General features: G+C 39.5%; 1 protein-coding gene across 1 annotated transcript; it reads right to left on the bottom strand.

Moving 5' to 3' along the window:
- Positions 1 to 559: 559 nt before the first annotated feature.
- LOC306888475 (mitogen-activated protein kinase 6-like) lies at positions 560 to 11,950 on the bottom strand. Its single transcript, XM_079446810.1, has 6 exons — positions 11,858 to 11,950; positions 9,249 to 10,435; positions 3,239 to 3,383; positions 2,472 to 2,636; positions 2,013 to 2,214; positions 560 to 1,807 (listed from the first exon to the last, which is right to left on the bottom strand). The coding sequence occupies exons 2-6, from the start codon at positions 9,801 to 9,803 to the stop codon at positions 688 to 690; spliced, it is 2,187 nt and encodes a 728-aa protein (XP_079302936.1). The 5' UTR covers positions 9,804 to 10,435; positions 11,858 to 11,950; the 3' UTR covers positions 560 to 687.
- Between the last annotated feature and the right edge of the window lie 6,828 nt (positions 11,951 to 18,778).

The following is an 18,778-nucleotide window of genomic DNA, read 5'->3' as shown; positions in this document are numbered from 1 at the left end:
ATCGCAAACCTACGGTTGGGTTAATGTTTGCTGTGCTGGCATCACGTTTGAGGAAGTTTACAGTATGAACAAAATGACAAAAAGGCTTTGCTTTTAAATGGAAATGAGGTGGAAAAGGTCAAATAAATACATTAGCCTTAATTAAAAAAAAAAAAAAACAGGAAGAGAAAGGCCAAGACGCACTGCTCGTGTCAGTCCTATTGGCTGTCAGTCAGAAGGTCACATTATGTTGTCAGTGGCGGCGTCTCCCACACGGTTAGTGCATTATTTCCACCCTGTTTTTCTCTATTCCATTGCTTGCAAATGGATAAACCATTTCACTACTCAACAGTCGTTCCTCTGTCTTTCCCTAATGTTTCTGAATCTACACTGTGTGCAAATGTCATGGCGTTAGTTTCTTATATATATATATATATATATATATATATATATATATATCAGAGTTGAAAATGAAAATTAGAGGCCAAAAACATTTCATGTGTAGGAACACTGTCCAGCACTTTGGATGAATTTATGAACTGAATTAACTTGCATTTAATTCACAGATAATAATAATAATAAAAAAAAAAAAAAAAAAAAAGTTTCCTTAAAAGTAACCATATGTAAAAAGATAAAAAATGATTCAAGTACAGAAATACATAACTCTATAAAAAATAAGCTGGACTCTGCTTGAATGGGGTGGACTGTTTAATTTAAATGCTTGAAAATGCTGCTGTAGGTTTTATGGGCGATTTGTGGGGAGCGCTTAACAGCAGAGGGCGTTAACGTTGCCTGGATGGACTTCAGAGGAATGTCACCCGCTCCCTCGAACCCCGGAATGGCCAGAGACTCCAGCTGCATGTTAAAGACGATCTCGCTGCTGCAGGATATGAAGTCATCCTCTGGTGTGGACTCCTCGACAGGATCAGGAATCTCAGACTCTACCTCCTCCCGCTTGTTGAAGAGGCGGTCTAAGTAACTGCTCTGGCAGCCGCTGCTCTCCTTCTGGAGCTGCTCGTCTTTGCGGACGTCCCAGCAAGCCTCGTCGATTAGGCTGCTCTCGGTAACGTCGCTGTCCGTGAAACTCTCCCAAGGACAGGGTGCTCGGACACCGAGCTGCGCCAGGTTGACTAGACACTTCTCTTCTTTCTCCTGACTGATGGACTTGGACATGGAGCCGCAAGGAGCACGGGTGTCCAGCTGGGAAACGGAGGTGTTCAACTCATTCAGGAGGTCAACGTCGTCGGATTCTGGCTGAAGGCTCATTTTGATGGTGCTGGCGATAAACGAATCGAAGTCGAAGCCCTGATTGTGGTTCTGGTGTTTTTCCTGTTCACGATCCTTCTCGGCCACACAGTTGTTCTGAGACGCCTCTTGCAGGGCTATCTGGGCCTTGACCAGTCCGTTCTTCTCACACTTGGTCTTGCCTTTTTTGTCGTTCTTCTCTTTGCTTTGCTGCTCTTTCCAGTTGGAGAGGTCAATGATGAGTTTGGGCTCATAGTAGTGGTTCACCTCACTGTCCCTCCAGATCAGGTTGTCCAGGTAGGATGGGGACACAGCTTTGTAGTTGCAAGTGTAGCTGCACTCCTGGTCGCAGTATTTGTTCTCATGGTGATCTTCCTGTTGCCACGAGCGCTCTGGTGGAAGATCGAACGATGGATCCTCTAGGAACTTCTCACACTCCCCATCCATGTATTTCCGTGGATCGATCTGGACCTCCTCTTCATCCGTAACATCTGACAGCGCTCGAGGATCCCGTTGCACGTCTTCCAATTCATGGGTGCTGTGCAGGTGCCAGTCTTGATCAGAGAACTGACTTTCATGGTACCTACAGTGTGAAGGAAAAACAAAATTATTTCATGGGCAAGATGGCAGCCAGAAGAACCAACTTTCCACAAAGGGGCTTCCTTCCTTACTCTGATTCTGCTTTAGCCTATATTTGAATTGCTGATTTTGTCTGTCCAGAGGAGAATGACACTATTTCGACACACTATTTCCTCGTATAAATACTGTAAAGCTGATGTGAGGCTCACCTCTCCCAGTTGTAAATGTGACTGTGGCTCTCATCCATGAGCAAGATGTCATCCACCTCATCCTCGATGTGGAAGGGGTGCAAGGAAACTGGTTCATCTAGAGGGAAGGAGTAATCGCTCATGTATGGGTGAGCAAGAGCCTCTTCCGCAGTGAGCCGGTCCATGGGGTTAAACGTCAAGATCTTCTCCAGGAAATCCAATGCTACAGTGAACAAATTATCAATAATAGATGAGATTTACACAACCAACTCTGCTTTAGTATAAGGAGTTGCAAAACTGAGATAATTTTCTAAAAAAAAAAAAAAAAAAAAAAAAAACAGAATCCTATGGATTGCTGCTGGGTAAAGGGAAGGGAGTGCGCAAGAGAGAATGGTATTGAAGTTTCCATGAATTTAAGTGTCCATAAAATGAAGTTTCTATGAATTGCATGCATTTTGAAAATATTCTTGTGCAACTAACCCTCAGGGCTGACACCAGGCAATAACTTGGCGAGCGGTGTGTGGGGTTCTGACATGTCGTTCTTGATAAAGACAGGAATTACACTTTGGAGCTCCAGTCGGTCTTCCTCATGGACTACCGGAATGGATTCCAGAATCAGCTGCATCTGTTCCAGCTCGTGAGCTCCTGCACACACATACAAATGTTTAATTCAGAAACTGTCAAGGAAATTGCACTGCCAATATTTTGCACAAGAGACATTTGTATACTTAAAGAAACCGGCCTAGTTAGTATGCAAGCTTTGAGTTTGGCAAGGCTGAGAGTTAATATTAATCTCAGGGTCCCAACGCCATTTGAATAATGAATTTCCATGATTCTCCCATTTGTACAGGATTACTGGATAAGCACTTGTTAAAATAAATTTATAGAGACTGAACTCACAATTAAATTCAGATATTTCCATGGCTGTGGCAACCCTGTAAACCAGCTGTGCCTAAACTAGCATCCACTAAATTGCATTAAAACAGTTCTGCCCTAGTTTCCAAAGGTTTGAGTTCACAGAAACAGCTTCTCTCTTTTACTTCTACAAAAGCGAAAAAATAAAACACCTTGTCCTATTTTATTAGAATACAGGAAATGACCTTCAGCTACCTGATCATTGTATGTGCAAGATAAGAAAAGGTCACAAAGAAATGAACTAAAAAAAAGTGCCAAAATAAAAAGGAAGACAAACTGCTATAATAAAAGATTATAGGACTTTAGACATACACACACACACACTTTAATACCTGCAAAGAGAGTTTTTCCAGTCAGCATTTCAGCAAAGATGCACCCTGCGGCCCACATGTCAATGGCTTTGGTGTAGTTATTTGGGGAAAGGAGCAGACGAGGAGAACGATACCATTTAGTGACCAGTCCCTCAGACAGATGCCCCTATGGGAGAAGGAGAACAATTCTTCAGAATCATACCTAGCAATAAAGCTAATTCTTTTTGCACATACAAGGAAAATACAATTTGTTTTAGTGACAGTAAAAAAATATATACAAAATGGACAATATGCAAAATAGACAATTCAGCATGTACATGTATGTTATGTGCAAATTTGAAGTGTAATAAGTATGTGTTAAATAAAAAATAAAAAGTATGATAGTGTTGGGTGTTTCATGTTTATTGTTAAAAGTTCAAATGTTCATGAGATGGAGCATTTAATAATTCACGTTGCTCTTCTCATCTCATTCACTGATGAGGTCATGCACTCAGGACAGCTGTACTAGAAAGTCCTGACTAAAGCAGGGCTACCAGCTCAAAAACATGGCCCAGTTTCACATCTAGCCTTTAGTTGAAAAGACAGTCAGTCTACAGCTGTACCCTAAGATACAAAACTTGCTCCAAGAAACATTTGAAGGACAAACAGAGACGATGACTAAAGGATGACACAAATGGACAGACAGATCGATCAAAAGAGATAAGCAGTTCCTCTGGACAAAGAACCAAGATAATCCATCTCGTGCCTGACACAACGGTGGACAGACAAGTCAGTGACATCAACCTGCTCGTATGGGTCACCGTTCATACTAACTAGAGTCTCAGAACAGTCTAGTTTGCAGTATAAAAATCATAAAATAATATGAAGTATAAAACAGAATTATATACATTTTAATTTTAAAAAGCATTAAGCAATATCATGAAAGGCACACTAAGCACAAAAATAAAAAAAAATCTATATTGTTTATTTCCTGATAGTTCTGTCTGCAGTTCTTATTGCCATTTGTTTCATGCAGTTATGTTTTATGTAGTATAGCTTCACAAAATTAAAAAGTCAGGGCGTTCTGTTTTTGCTTCAAATTTCAAAATTCTAATTATTCTTTGTTTGATCTTGATTAAAATACAGTTGTTTCCTTATTTTAAATATAAAGAGCACAGGAAAAGCCTTACGTTTGTTTAGTCTACTAATCAAGAGATTTCCTTTGTGTTATTTATTTGATTTGGGGTTTAGTTTTAAAATTTAAATTTAGTTTTTTTTTTACATTTAAATTTCACAAAGAAATGCGCAGCATTTTGTCCGAGCAATAATAAAATGGACAATTTTTCCATTTATAACTTAACGATGTTTTGCAAAAAAAAAAAAAAAAAAAAAAAAAAAAAAAAAAAAAAGGGAAAACTGAAGAGTTGAGTGAATTGTTATATTCCTACAGAATAGCATGTGGTCATTCAGAAATTGACAAAAGCAGTCATAGTAGGGTCAGTGAAATATAAACGTCTGCATAAATGATTCTCGAGGAGGAGTCAAACCTAACCAGTCATGACACATTTTAGGCAACTCATTTGAATGTTAAATAAATCCACCCTCGCTGGTGGCAGACGACTCATGCAAACCGTGAGGAGCTCCAAACCAACCAGCAGGAAGTTTAAATGTCAGACAGAAACTCCATCACAGCTCATATTTATCTGTGTTTGTTAAAGCAAGCATTACTACCGCTCATAATTAGGGGACTTAATTCATCCTGCACCATTTGAAATACGGACGATACGTTACACAGCTAAAAAAATCTTCACAGAAGGAATTAGCATCTCCTTCCTTTTTGCTCTTTCATATGAGAATGCAGGGTGAATACTTCAAAACAAATAATTTTCCTTTTCAGTTCTAAAGTCATCCGAGTCCACAAAAGTAGGTCAAAGTCTGGTGATGGAGTCAGTTCAGACTGGTTTCAGAGCTTGTCTGTAAAATGAGTCAATGTGAGAAAGACAGCTGAGAGGAGTGAGAAACATTCTGGTTGGACATCCTCTGGTAACTTCACAAAACCTCTAATACCTCAAACTACTGCAGAGATGAGGCAGAACAAGTCTGAACTCAATGACATGCAAGCATTAAAAGCAGGACTTGGAGGAAAACCAGAATCCAGAGAGCTCAGCCAAACACAGACAATGGGAAGAGAGGAGAGGGGGAAGGGAAGAAAGGGCTTGATCCGCTCTGCACGTGAATTCCAAACATTCCTCAGACTGGGTCGGATTTCTAAAGCAGAGCAGCACAAGATAAAAAGACCCTCTAAAAATAAGCATCTGCCCTTCAACACAGGATTCCTCTCATAATACTTTAAAAGCCCATGTTCTACACTTTTTTTTCCTCTGAGGTTTACTTATCGAGGGCAGAACCTAGACTTGATTTTCCTTCCGTTTTGCCCTTAGAATTGAACTGGCCCTTTTTTTGCTACGGTTGCTTTAAGACTTGTACAACATGTAAATGAACGCTGCTGCTGAATAATCTGTATGTAATACTTCACAAGTGTACTGGGGTAAATAGCCAAACTCCATCAAAATTAATTGAGCCGAGTACCTGTATGCTTCTGTATTGGCGCTTTTCCACTGCGTGGTACGTCTCGACTCGTTCAGAACGGCACGATACGGCTCAGTTCGGCTTGGGTTGCGTTTCCACTGCAGTTTAGTACCGCTTTAGAGTGGGCGGGATTATTCACGTGTCGTTATAGTTGCGCCGCCTCTGCTGCCGTGACTCCTGAAAAACTTTTTAATTTTGCGTCGCTCCATTAAGCTCTCGCTGGATCTGTTCCTCGGCTATCACGAGAGGACAGTCTGTACTTCCTCAACAGACAACGTAACAGCCATTTATGGTTGTTAAAAAAGGTGCGCCCATTCAAAACAGTTGTGTTCGATCTTTCACTGGCTGTGCTGATTTAAATCTAGCGGGTCTGTTGTGTCTCGTGCCGCAAATTCAATGACGATTCTCTCCAGCCAATCAGTGATCAGCAGAGTTTACGTCACGTTTTGGTAACGGTACGGCTCGCTTGGAGCCTCGGCCGAGGTGGTACTAAAAAAAGTACCAGGTACTGTACCCAGTCTTAAAAGTCTTAACGTCTCAATACGGAAAAACAGCGGTGTTTTCCACAGTGTTGTCTGTGGCGGGGCGGGACCGGCTGCGGGAAAGCGGGTAGACGCTGAGGTTGTGAGCGTTTTTTTTGGTTCGGCAGAATTTGTCCAATCGTGACCTGCAGTCGTTAAGTGTGTTGTGTAGCAGACTGACTCATTAGGTTTGTTCTCCTCTCTGACTGTCAAGGACTAGAACCTGCTGCGGTCGATGGGAACGAGTGTGTTGAGGTCGGTCTTAGAATGTTTCCACTAGTTGTGTAGTGTGTCCCCAGCTTAAGAAGGCTGCTGCCTATGTAGTAGAAAGTAATGCATCTCACTAGTGTATGGTAAAAAGCTCATGTCCATGCAATACTGAATTATAAAAAGAGTGAGAAAATGTCCCATTTAAAAGATTATTTGCCTTTGGCACAGCAAGTTCTCTTCTGAAAATGTTGAAAGAACAAAAAGACTAAATGACCTTTAAAATGACAATAAACCTCCAAACACAAATCCTATTGCTTTCTTCCATACAAAAGGCTTGTTCTGAATGTGGAGGGGTTCAAGTTAAAGCTTCCAGTCACGGGTGAATCATTACCTCTCCAGGTCTGAGAAACCTCGTTCAAACATTTCCTAATTACACTTTCTCCCAGCCCTGACTAGTACTGCTATGTTCCAAACAATGATTTTTCAGCCACAGAGCCTTACCTTATGTTTAGTGCTTAAACAACAGCCTGTCTGAATTATAGCTTGAAGCTAGATCATAGTTAGCCCTTCAAAAATGACCCCATTTGCATGAACAGAAGCCCTGTCCTACTGGATACAGGCCATTTAAAGACTTTACTGGATTGCCTTCATTCACTGACAATGTCCTTCATGTTATAGCATCCAGCCACATCTGATGTCAGTGATGGTCAGGATACAAGCAAGAATAGATTGTCTTTTAAACTAATCAAGAGCCATCTTTTGTATATAATGGAAGGTTAAAAAGGTTAAAAAAAAAAAAGTTAGTGCTTCAACTATTTCTTAAATCTTGTAAAAATACATATATTATAGGGAATGCAAACAGAAAAAACAGATGCATCAAAAAATTCATGAATATAAAACTAGAGTTAAATGGCTGAGGTGTGCTTCCCACAAACCTCCATAAACCACCACTGAAGTGCTGACTGCACAAAAAGGTCATTTCACAGAGGCATCACACACACACTCCCATTCTCCATCTATCAATACACAAAACTGCTTAAACAGGTCAGCAAAAGTGAGCACGCAGCAGTTTGACAATAGTCTGCAGCAAAGAGGGAGAGATGGGGGGGGATAGAAGCAAAGTGTGAGAAAGTCAACTTCTTTACAAAAACCATGACATTTTCTGGAGAATTAGCAATAGTGTTTACATAAACATGAACTGTCCTAATATGCAAATCTGGTTGTATTCTGTATGTGCAAATGTGTTACATGTGCCTCTTTTGATCAGAACTGGGTGTCATTTCAACACCGTAATTGGAATATCCACAGTTCCCTTATATCTGTGTGTGTTGAAAAATTATTTATGAGCACTATGAGAAAGACAGACAAGTTAAGCTATTAAAGATACTGCTTTTCTGGAACGTAAAGAAGAGAGACTCCACAACAGAAAGAGAGACAACACAAGGAACATAAATCATTCACAGAAGGGTAAAATCATCCTGAGTTTCATGACCTACATTCTGAAATTCGATGTGCTTTTGTGAATCAAAATGAATGAGCTGGTTAAACTACTGTGCAAGTTTACTAAAAACAAACTTAAAATGGCAAAACTGAAAAGAACACGTTTTCATTAAGCTGAAAACCAAAAATAAAGTTTATTAAATAAATCAAATTTAATAAGCAACACTCAAAATTAAAAGTTTTAGCTGTTTAAACTGTACAAAATGAAGTGTATACAACCTTTTTAATGATAATTATGTGTCTACTCAGTCACTGCTGAAATAAACATTAAACAGGGACTAATGACTTGTTTTCATAACAGATTTATGATACGTGATGCAATTTTTAAAATTATTCTGAATAATTTCACATTTTCGTTTTTTTATACCCATGTAGACATGGTCAGGGAGTCTGAATTCTCAAACATAAGCAGCAAGTTGTCACACGTCAGTAAAGCAGCTGACTCAGTAATTACAGGACCAGAGCCTGATATAGTCTTGCAATTGTCTTGTTCCTTGTAGAACAAACCCAGACCAGCAGAGTATGTGCGGTGGAGCGACAGCAGCTATTCATAGACCTGAAGCAGGAACAGCTCTCTCTCTCTAAAAGGCTCTGAAGGAGGCATCTGAATACATGTGCGAGAGAAGATCTGGCTGGAATATGGATCATGTGAGACCACAGAAAAGAAACGATTACAAATTTGAGACATGTACGCTTGAATCCAGCCACATCTCCTAACATCAGCCAGTGAAATCACCTCTCCACAACATACTTGCAAAACCAAACAAGACTGAACTGTTCAAGCAAAGGAACTAATGAGAGAACATTAACAGAAAAGTCAACAGTAGAATTAAGAAACTTATTCAGATTTCCCATTCAGGATATGAAGAAACACTGGGCATTTCAACTCTTGATCCACAAAGGAACAGCTGTGTCATTCTTTCATACTATTTCTGGAGTGTCAGGGTCGACTTCCTTTCAAAATACACAAGACACATACAACCGGATATGCAGAAACTGTACTGGATGTTACCATACAGGAAAGGGTTTCACAGAAACAGGAAGTCAGAGGTGTCATTTCAAGGACTGTGGCACTACTGTTTATTTCCTATGATACATCGAATCAGTGAATGGAAGGAAAGCTCATTCATAGCTCAGCCAAACAACATCAAAGAAGCCATCTGGATGGTTGTCAATGAGATGAAACAGACATTGAACACCGAAAGAGAAAAATATGAGAAAAAAATAGATACCTTATGGGAATAGTGGGGGTCCATGATACGGGCGAGTCCAAAGTCCCCGATTTTCAGTACCAATTCCTCAGTGTTGACGAAGAGGTTGGCAGGCTTCAGGTCTCGGTGAAGCACGTTTGCAGAGTGGATGTATTTGAGTCCTCGCAGCAGTTGGTACATGAACAGCCGTGCGTGATCCTCGGACAACAAGCCCTGTTCCAGTACTTTACAGAGGTCGGTTTCCATGTACTCCTGTACGATGTACACAGAGTTGACCTCCGTCAGAGAGCTCACGTCCTCCGTGAGCCTCCGACCACTGGGCCCCAGCGTTTCAAACACCTTCACGATGTTGTCGTGATCGAGCCTGCGAATGATCTTGATTTCGCGCAGTGCGTGTTTGACGCTCTGAGGGTCGGTTAAGACTATCTTTTTCACGGCGACTCTCTTGTCACAATCGGTGTCGACAGCGGAAAAGACCAGTCCGTTGCCCCCATAGCCCAGAGGCTTAAGGTCCATGTAGCGAGGGCCCAAGTCGAAGCCATGAATGTTCATAAGGCTTTCAAATTTTTCTGCCATTTTGTGGTCTACAAGAGCAGCTCTGTGCAGATATTATAGCAGGAAGGATTTCTGATTTAACTGATATGCAGCTGATCTTAAGTTGCAACTACTAGAGCTAATTGAGAAAGGCAAACCTAACTTAACAAAAAAGACGAGAAACACTCAAGCCTACGAAGACTTGAGTGTTTCCCTCGAAACGACTGTTACAGGGTATTCTGAGAGAGGCTTGGAACTGATTCGGATATGTTGCCAAGATATGCTGTCATTATTCACACCACTTTTTAGCATCTTCTTAAATGTAGTTTGTGGGAGACTTTTCTTTTCATTTCAATGTTAAATGGAATGAATTTGGAAGCCAATCAAATATCTCTGAACGCAACTGAAAAAAATCTAAGTCACTACCTATAAAACCATTGTCACAGTGCAGAAATTTTCAGTGTATGACTGGCCCTGAGCAGCAGCATTAATAATGGTCCAAGTAAATGGTGATAAATCTACTTTTTTTTTTCCTTTTTCCTGTTTAAAGCACCTGATGTGGGGAAACCAAAAGGGCTGATGATCTCAGAGAGACGATTTCTTCTCAGTGATCAGGCGGCTCCAGCTCACCGCAGTCGCAATCAAAACTATCATCCATTTTACACTGGGATACCCTGCAAAACAGAGCAGAAAAATAACCGATTAGCAATGTACCGTAGGTCGGAAGACCAAAACTCGAATTAGAATGCCATTCACTATGAGCAATTCATAAATATGCTTTCTCTTTTCTAAGGAGAAGACACTGAAAATGTAATGAATCTGAGCAGTGCTCAACTGTATAAAGGATACTGAAAAGAACGTAATATAATCTTAATGTAACATACTCATTTAAAAAGACAAGACCACAAGTAGCCTACACAAAAGAATACAGAGGACCCCTTATTAAGTTCTCCGGTAAAACGCTTATACACTCATGACAGTCCTCTTGGGCAATGCTTCCTGTGTGATTGTTCATGAACCCCAACTCTGACGCATCTCTACACCATCTGATGTCATGGGTTCCTGTGTCCCCTCCTCAGACTGTAAAAGACACGCAGTGATCGTAACACACATGTAATGGATTAACACGGGTCCCAGCCGGTGTCTGAAGACACAAAGGTTGGGGGCGATGCAGCCACGTTGCAGTAGTGTGAGAGGGAAATGATGGTCGACCATTTTGTTAACTGAAGGAGGTCTAGTACTGATAAACCAACACCTAGAAGTCATATTTAAACAATGATAAAGTGAAAGTGTGGTACTTAATAAACAAACAAACTATATGTTTTGGATCTACCACATAAACTCCATTAAACACAACGACAACGTTCACTGCAACACTCAAAAAGTAAATATTAAGGCTGTCCAGGAATAACTAAAGAAATTAGTTCATAATTAAAGATTAAAGTAAATAGTGAGGATTTGATGAACAAAATAGAATAGCGAGGCAAACCAATAAACTATCGTGTTGTATATAACGCTAATTTACGTGGATTGTTTATATTGCGGTCCTGTAAAGTTTACGGTTAATCCGTTTGTGTTTTTATGGTTTTATTGGTCATTTTCGGTCCTCCATTTTGCCGTCGGGCTAACGTTACATGCTAAAGCTAAAACTGAACCGGCTCGGAGTCAAAACAATGCTTCAATTCAAAAACTATCAAACAGAATCAATAACCCTGTAAAAACAATAGGAACCCTGATATAAAACTGATGTTAAAATAAAACGAACGATAAATAACGACAGGATTCACATAAACATCAAGTCGCCTTAAACCCGTGTTTTAAAAAGATTAATAACCGAGGTGATGGTGAAATAAAACTCTTAATAACCATACTAATGTCTACATATGAGTGAACAGTGTCCTCTAATGATTTACGCGTTAAATCTTGATGTTTTAAAGCGCTTCAACGCGTTACCTGAACAAAGAAGGTTATTGTGCCACGGCTGATCATCGCGCCGCCCTTTGCCGTTAAAATAAACCCTTTAACCCATCCAAATAGCCACATTTACGCTCCAGGCAGGCTCATATAGAAAGCAAAGACATAAAACATGTACTTACTCTTCTCACGGGTGTCATGTATATTTTATTCCTAACCGTTCTTGGTCAGGTTTGTATGCGCTACCAGCGGCTTCCCTCGCAAACTGCCGTGTGAAGCTCTACTGTTGAAGCACTGTGAGTAAGCGCTGCTGCGCATGCGCACTTCGCGCTTTTATTTCTATCCGCGTGAAGAGCTGCTCTGAAGCTACGCATGCGCATTGAACGCTCTTTGCGCTTCTGTTATTGCCATGGGGACCGCGCCGTTTTCAAACTCATTAAATTGAAATCCACTGCAATAACCACAAATCCATGAAGAGTACTTGAATTTATAACAGTGAACGTGGAATTGTGAAATCAACAAATAATTAGGTAAATCATTTTTTTAAAATTCACCAACAGCACATAAAAATACAACAATTTAGCATTTTTTTTTATACCACAAAACTAGTGTATAACTAAATATTTTACACAAATTTTTAGCATAACTATTTGAACCATTACATATTTTATAATAATAAGCTTTATTTATAGCATCCTTTTAAAAAATATTAGAAACCATCTCAAAAGTCAACAATAAAAAAAGCATTGTTATATATAGGCTAGTTTATTATTATTATGGGTTATTTCTATTCACTAACGCATCAAATGGACAGGTTTCCTTAAACCCCTGAACAATAGGCTATTTTATCCCTCTTATGTGTTGTTTTCAGGGCGGTTTAACTCCAGATGTTGACTAACTACTCGTCCATCGACGATAAAGCAGGATCGTGTTGTTCTGTCCGGTTTAGTTTGTTATAGGGCAGACTGCTTCAGATCTCAATGTTCCCATCATTCAAGATTTACTGCCATTAAAGCTACTCCCCTAATAGTTCAGGGTCTGTTGTGATGTAATTAGTTTGGGATGTATCTTGAACTTTCAGGGTTTATTTACTTATGTAGGCTACTTGGTTAATTCATTAATTTATTTGTCCTGTGCAGTTGATCCATCTTCACAATCACGACAACATCATCGACTAAACTACCCATGAGCATTTTAAGAGTAACATCCTTCATAGGTTCTTATCTGACACACAGCCTGTTCTGATCCTCTACTCACTGCATTAGTCTCTCCGTCCCTGTTCCGTCCCAGAAAGCACGTTATGGTTATAGTGTCTTCATTTGGTTATGAGCAGAGGTCTGACCGCAGGACGCATGATGATGCTGCAACATCTCCGCAGACGAGCTGTCTGAAAACCATGATGCTCACAAGCCTCCAGGCTGATGCGGTCACCAACACGGGTTTAAACACACTAAATATAGCTCAACTGAGCTGAATGAGGCGGAACGGAATAATCAGGACTGTATGTCCTGCGCCAGCGCTGAATGAATGGATGGATGCGGCGCAGCATCAGCAGCAGAGGCGCGCATGTGAATCCCCGTGCGCTCGCGTCTATGCCGCACTACGACTGCGCTTTAGAGTAACACCATCGCACTGCCATGTGTGAGCCATACTCATCATATCACACGTTTTATATACTCCTATATCCCAGCAGAAAACATTTTATAGATTACTGTAACATTATAAACACAAAATAGGACTATAATGTTTATTGTGGATTCTGTATTAATTATCAATGACTTAGGCTAATGTTATTTATTTATTAATAATCTTTTGCAGCATAAAATGCTGTGTTGTTTCAACCCAATTTTGGGTCAAATATGGACTAACCCAACTTTTGGGTTCCATATTTGTCCATATTTGTCCTAAAGTTGGGTTGAAACAACCCAGATTTTTTTATAGTGTACTCTAAGTCCTCAGCTTTGTAAACCATCATTCGGAAAAAGTTGCCATTAATCATTTTTGAACTTTTTTTTTTTTTTTGGAGACAAACATTAAGTCAAATAAAACATAAAATGTATGTATCGAATTTTATTTCAGCTAGTTGCCAAGCCAATATTTTTTACTTCAGTTTAATATGAAGTACTAAAATAACTAAATTAATCGAAATTAATAAAAAAAACTGTATACATAAAAAAATAAAAATAAAATAAAAAAACTAGGCTAGTAAAAGAGTTAAATTGAAAACAGAAAATGTCAAAATAAAAGTAAAATTCAAAATATTAACAAAAACTAGAATAGTATATCAACGATAATAAAATAACACCGCTTGAGCACTCCAGTCAGTGTATGGAAAAGGGCAAAATATACATTCTGCACGACACCATTACACACCATTTAACATGCTTTTTTTATGCAAAACATCTTATAGTATAGGAGCTCCCTTGGGGGAAATCATGGGTTGCTGATCAAGGGCACAATGGCCAGTCACTCTATAGTTCCTGGGTCACGGCTGCTTGGCGTCAACCTGCAAGCATTGTGAAAGCAGCCCACAGTTAATTACATAACGTTCAGATGATTGACACCTCCATCCTGCAGAGAGATTTATCTTAGTTGTCGCAGACGTCACTGAGAAACTACTGATCAAAACTATAAAACTATAAAGCCATAGAGGAATGTTCCATGATCTATAGTTTACATAATCCAGTGAGCCAGTTATTATGGTCCAATGAGCCTCCTACACCCTGTCACGACTCTCCTTGCTGGACGCCTGTGTACCACATTCTGTTTACTGCTTGTGAGCACATGCTGTCTAGAGTTTTATTGGGGAATCAATGCACTTCTTATCAAATAGTTGATTTGTGCGCCCTATAATTATATTACGATGTACTCAGGGCCATATCTATTCACATAATGATGGTCCAATGAAGCCGTGCTGTAAATTGTAACTCTGCTGGTTTAGGGGTCACTGATGCACTTCTAGTTATGAGAGATTTGAAGCTTCGCTATGCACAAGTGAGACATGCCAGGATCTTCCTCTCACTCCTAAATCCTGACGCTGTCCGTGTGCACCGTTTCTGGGACCCTTCCCAACCTGTCATCATAAATCGCCTGAAACATTCAGTGCCTATATGTCCTCAGAGAGAGAAGGACACCAGGAGAAAAGGTCTCTGAAACTTAGTCAGCAGTCTTATAGTAAGTGTTACAAATTAAGCAGCAAGGTTCAAACAAGTGAGGTCAGGTAAGAACAGGTAACTTACCATGGCTGAATTCATCCAACAGGAGCTGGGAATGCATTTTTAAATCAGTAATCCATGCAAAAGTGTCAAAGAAGTGAGAAAAGTATCCGAAAGACAGTATCCAGTATACGGAGAGGTTAAAAACAGGTCAACACAGAAAGCCAGAGGGTGTCCAGAGCGGTAGTGGTGTGGAAGAACACTCATCTGTTTCTGGACTCGGGCTCCATAGTGGGCTGTTATAGGCTGGTAAAGAAGGGGCGGAGTTTCTTCTGTGTATGGTTCTGTTAGTCAGCGCAAACTCTAGTCCTATTACAAGCTCTCTGTCTCATGCTCAACTATCTCTCCTGCTCCTTCAATCTTTTCTTATTTCTTACACTTTCTACCCATTTGTCATTCAGATTACTTGGGTGTTCGGTGCACATACGCAAACTAAGATTATTAGAATTTCATTTTTTATAGACAGCAGCAGGGTGACTGCTGTTTGAGTTAGAGGTGAATCAAACAAAAGGGAAAATTACATATCTGCCACAACATGAGTTGGCAAAATATTATTGCAGGTGATTGTGCTGTTCTGAAGTAGCAAGGTTCAGACTAACTGTTAAACAGACACACCTTTTAATAGATTCATATAGCATGACTTATGACTAGTGCACATAATAAATTAGTCTGATACAATGCACATGATCTTCCAATGAGGATTTTGGCTTTGGATATTAAGCCCTCTTATTTTTTTTAACCACTTCATTCCAACCACCTGTCATAAGAAGACTGATTTGTGTGATTCAGTTCCTGAGGTTTCCCATTCTAATACTGTACGTTATGCTTGAGCTGTGAATTTAGCTCATGTTGACTGTAAGTATTCTTGTGCACGTGTATATGATGCACTATACAGTGTAGAGCCCTAATAATTATCTTGATAAAAATATATAAATATACACTGATTATTAGGCTGTAAAAATGTAAGTGTTTGTCATTATTTAGCATTTTTAGCAATTTCTAGCAACATTTTAATCTGTTAATTCCAATACAAAGTGAAATCTGCTAATGGAAATCTATTGGTCAAAAGATTGGGCATTCGTTTCAAAGAAACTCATGGTAGTAACTTTAGTAAGTCCTTGGAATACCATATACAATGGTAGTCCATGTGATAATCATTCAGTACCATGTAAATATCAATGTACAATGGTCCCATCACAATATGTTTTTGTGACGTAGTTCTGTTATTTTGTTGAGCATAGGGGCTGTATGTCCACAGAGGGGACTCTGAACATCTGCCACACTTTGGATTTTTACAGGAGAGAAATGCTTGGGTGTGATAAAGTTACAGGTTATACATATATGGGGGGTTGTGTGTCATGTTGCAGAAATCCATCTCTTTTCCTCTCGCTATACCCCTCGCCAATCATCTCTCTATTTCTCTCTCCATTCCTGTCATGCCGTGAGCTCTGCATGCATGTCTTTTGTGTGTCCATGAGGTCAACATTTCCACCAACAGATGCTTGCATCAAGGGTGTGATGTTATCAAAATAAAAGGCTCTATTTGGCAGTGGGCCTGTGACATGTGTGTCTATTAGTCTTATTACCATCTGGATTTCTATATTTTGTTTAGGAGCACTGGAGATCCAGGCACTGTCAACCTGTTTACATGCCTAGATTAGCTATGACACACATTTCTGTAGCTGCTAGTTTGCCAAGCTACAAGCAAGGCATAATTGAAAGTACAGTGATTAAACTAAGCTAAAGCTACTGTTTTGAAGTATTTAGATAACTATGCTACAAGCTAATAACAAAAAATAGCAACACCTAAGTTATATAGCCAGTGATATATAGCATAACTTAAACTAAAACAATGAGGATTGTTGTTGTTGTTATTGTTTGAATGAATTATGGGGGGGTCATTATATTCACAGTCACTTCTGCCAAAATACCACATGCTACAATATTCTATGAATAAAACTACGGTGACTCAGTATTAGTAGATTATTAAAATTGAGGTGGGCATTATTAGCTACTGTCATCAAAAATAGAAATTAATCAAAATGACATATTCTGAAAGCTTCGTACTCTGTTTGCATGCAGATCTCATATTAATTTATTATGCTAAAGTAACAAATAACAAATCAAAGTGACAAAAAGAGTTCTTCAACATTTCCCCTTTTGATTAGAAAGAAATCATCACTGGTTTGGAGCGACATAAGGGTGAGTAAGCACTTCATGTGGCTGTGTTATGCATTGACATCAGAAATAGGTTGCCCTTTCAGGACCCTGATGACATCAGTGAATCATTCATTTGCATGGGCTGTATCAGTTTGGTCTGTACCGGCCTGCACCAGCCCCTCATTACAATTTAGACTGCTGTCAGTGATTCAAAACCTTGTTTAAGATAATTAGGGATCAGAGAACACAAAGCTTTCAGCATTGAATGAATCTTTAACTGCAAATATGTGGAATGTGCACGTACAGCCTATGTGTTCATCTCCTTCTCGGAAAAATAGGCCATAATCACATCCCATATTCGAATATGCTGATATCCTCAAGGTCATAGGAATTAGTCAATGTTTCAGTCTTAAATTGTTTGTGCTTATCTTTCAAAGCATGCCGCTGCTGATAATGAATGACACATCACAGGTTTGGATGAGCGCAGACTTTGACTGATTGATAGGTCCCCAAGAATAAGAGAGAACTTCAACGAATGTCAGTGTTTTGGCATACTTTTTAAGGAGGTCAAAGGATGAGTGAAGGATTACCAGCTCTAATGTTTTTCTTCCCATCAACTAGAGCAAAGGTCACACACACACACAAAGTTCACTTAATTTATTGATATGCTCAGATTTGCATGATATATGCAGCAGGTTAGCATTGTGCTTTCACATAAGTGTTTTTCTGAGAACATAACTTTTTTTTTTTTCTTTGGTGTTGCAATGAAAAATTGCAATGAAAAGTTACCAACCTATTTGGGTCACATGTCTGGACTCATCATTCAGCCTCTGGCAGCATACCCACCACCTGATGCATATGGAATGCAAAAAGTGCAGTAGCTCTCTCAAAACAGCAGGCTCAAATCTGATTGGCTGGCTTTACTTAGTTTCTGAGACTCGGGATGTACATGTTTAAATCAGTCCAGTGGAAATAGTAATTTTAGGCCTGGTTTCACAAACAGGGCTTAGACTAAACCAGGATTATGCTGTAGTTTAATTAGGACATTTAAGAATTTTTTATAAATGTGCCTTGAAAAAAAAACCATTACTGGTGTGCATCTTGAGGCAAAACAAAGGCACTGATATATTTTAAGATCAGTCAGTGCAAGTTTCTTTTAGTTCAACTTATGTTTTTTTCTGGGACTAGGTTTAAGCCTTGTCTGTGAAACCGGGGTTAAAGTCACAATGAAACTGATATAGCAACAGAGTTTTTGTTCTGTATTGTGGGCTGAAAGGGTTAGTTCACCCCAAAAACAAAATTCTGTCATTAATTACTCACCCTCATGTTGTTCCAAAGACGTAAGATCTCCATTTGCAGCACAAATTAAGATATTTTTGATGAAATCGGAGAGCTCTCTGACCCTGCATATAGCAAAACAACTGAAATGTTCCCAGGCCCGGAAACATAGTGAGGACATTGGTAAAACAGTCTATTTGACATCAGTGGCTCAACTTAAATTTTGTGAAGCTGCAAGAATACTTTTTGTGCACAAAGAAAACAAAAATAACAATTTATTCAGCAATTCTTCTCCCCCAAGTTACCGTCTTCCGTCATTTTGGAGAGTACCATGACACATGCGCACGCTTTCTCCTGAACATAAAACCACGCTGATTGACTCTCTAAGTTAATTGGGTTTTTACCAGAATATGGAAAGTGGACCAGATTCTATGCTAAAGTCTGAATCGA

Source organism: Barbus barbus, assembly GCF_936440315.1.
Source record: "Barbus barbus genome assembly, chromosome: 22".
NCBI lineage: Eukaryota > Metazoa > Chordata > Actinopteri > Cypriniformes > Cyprinidae > Barbus > Barbus barbus.
Note: the sequence above shows the minus strand (reverse complement) of the source record. Positions and strands in the feature narration are given on the sequence as shown.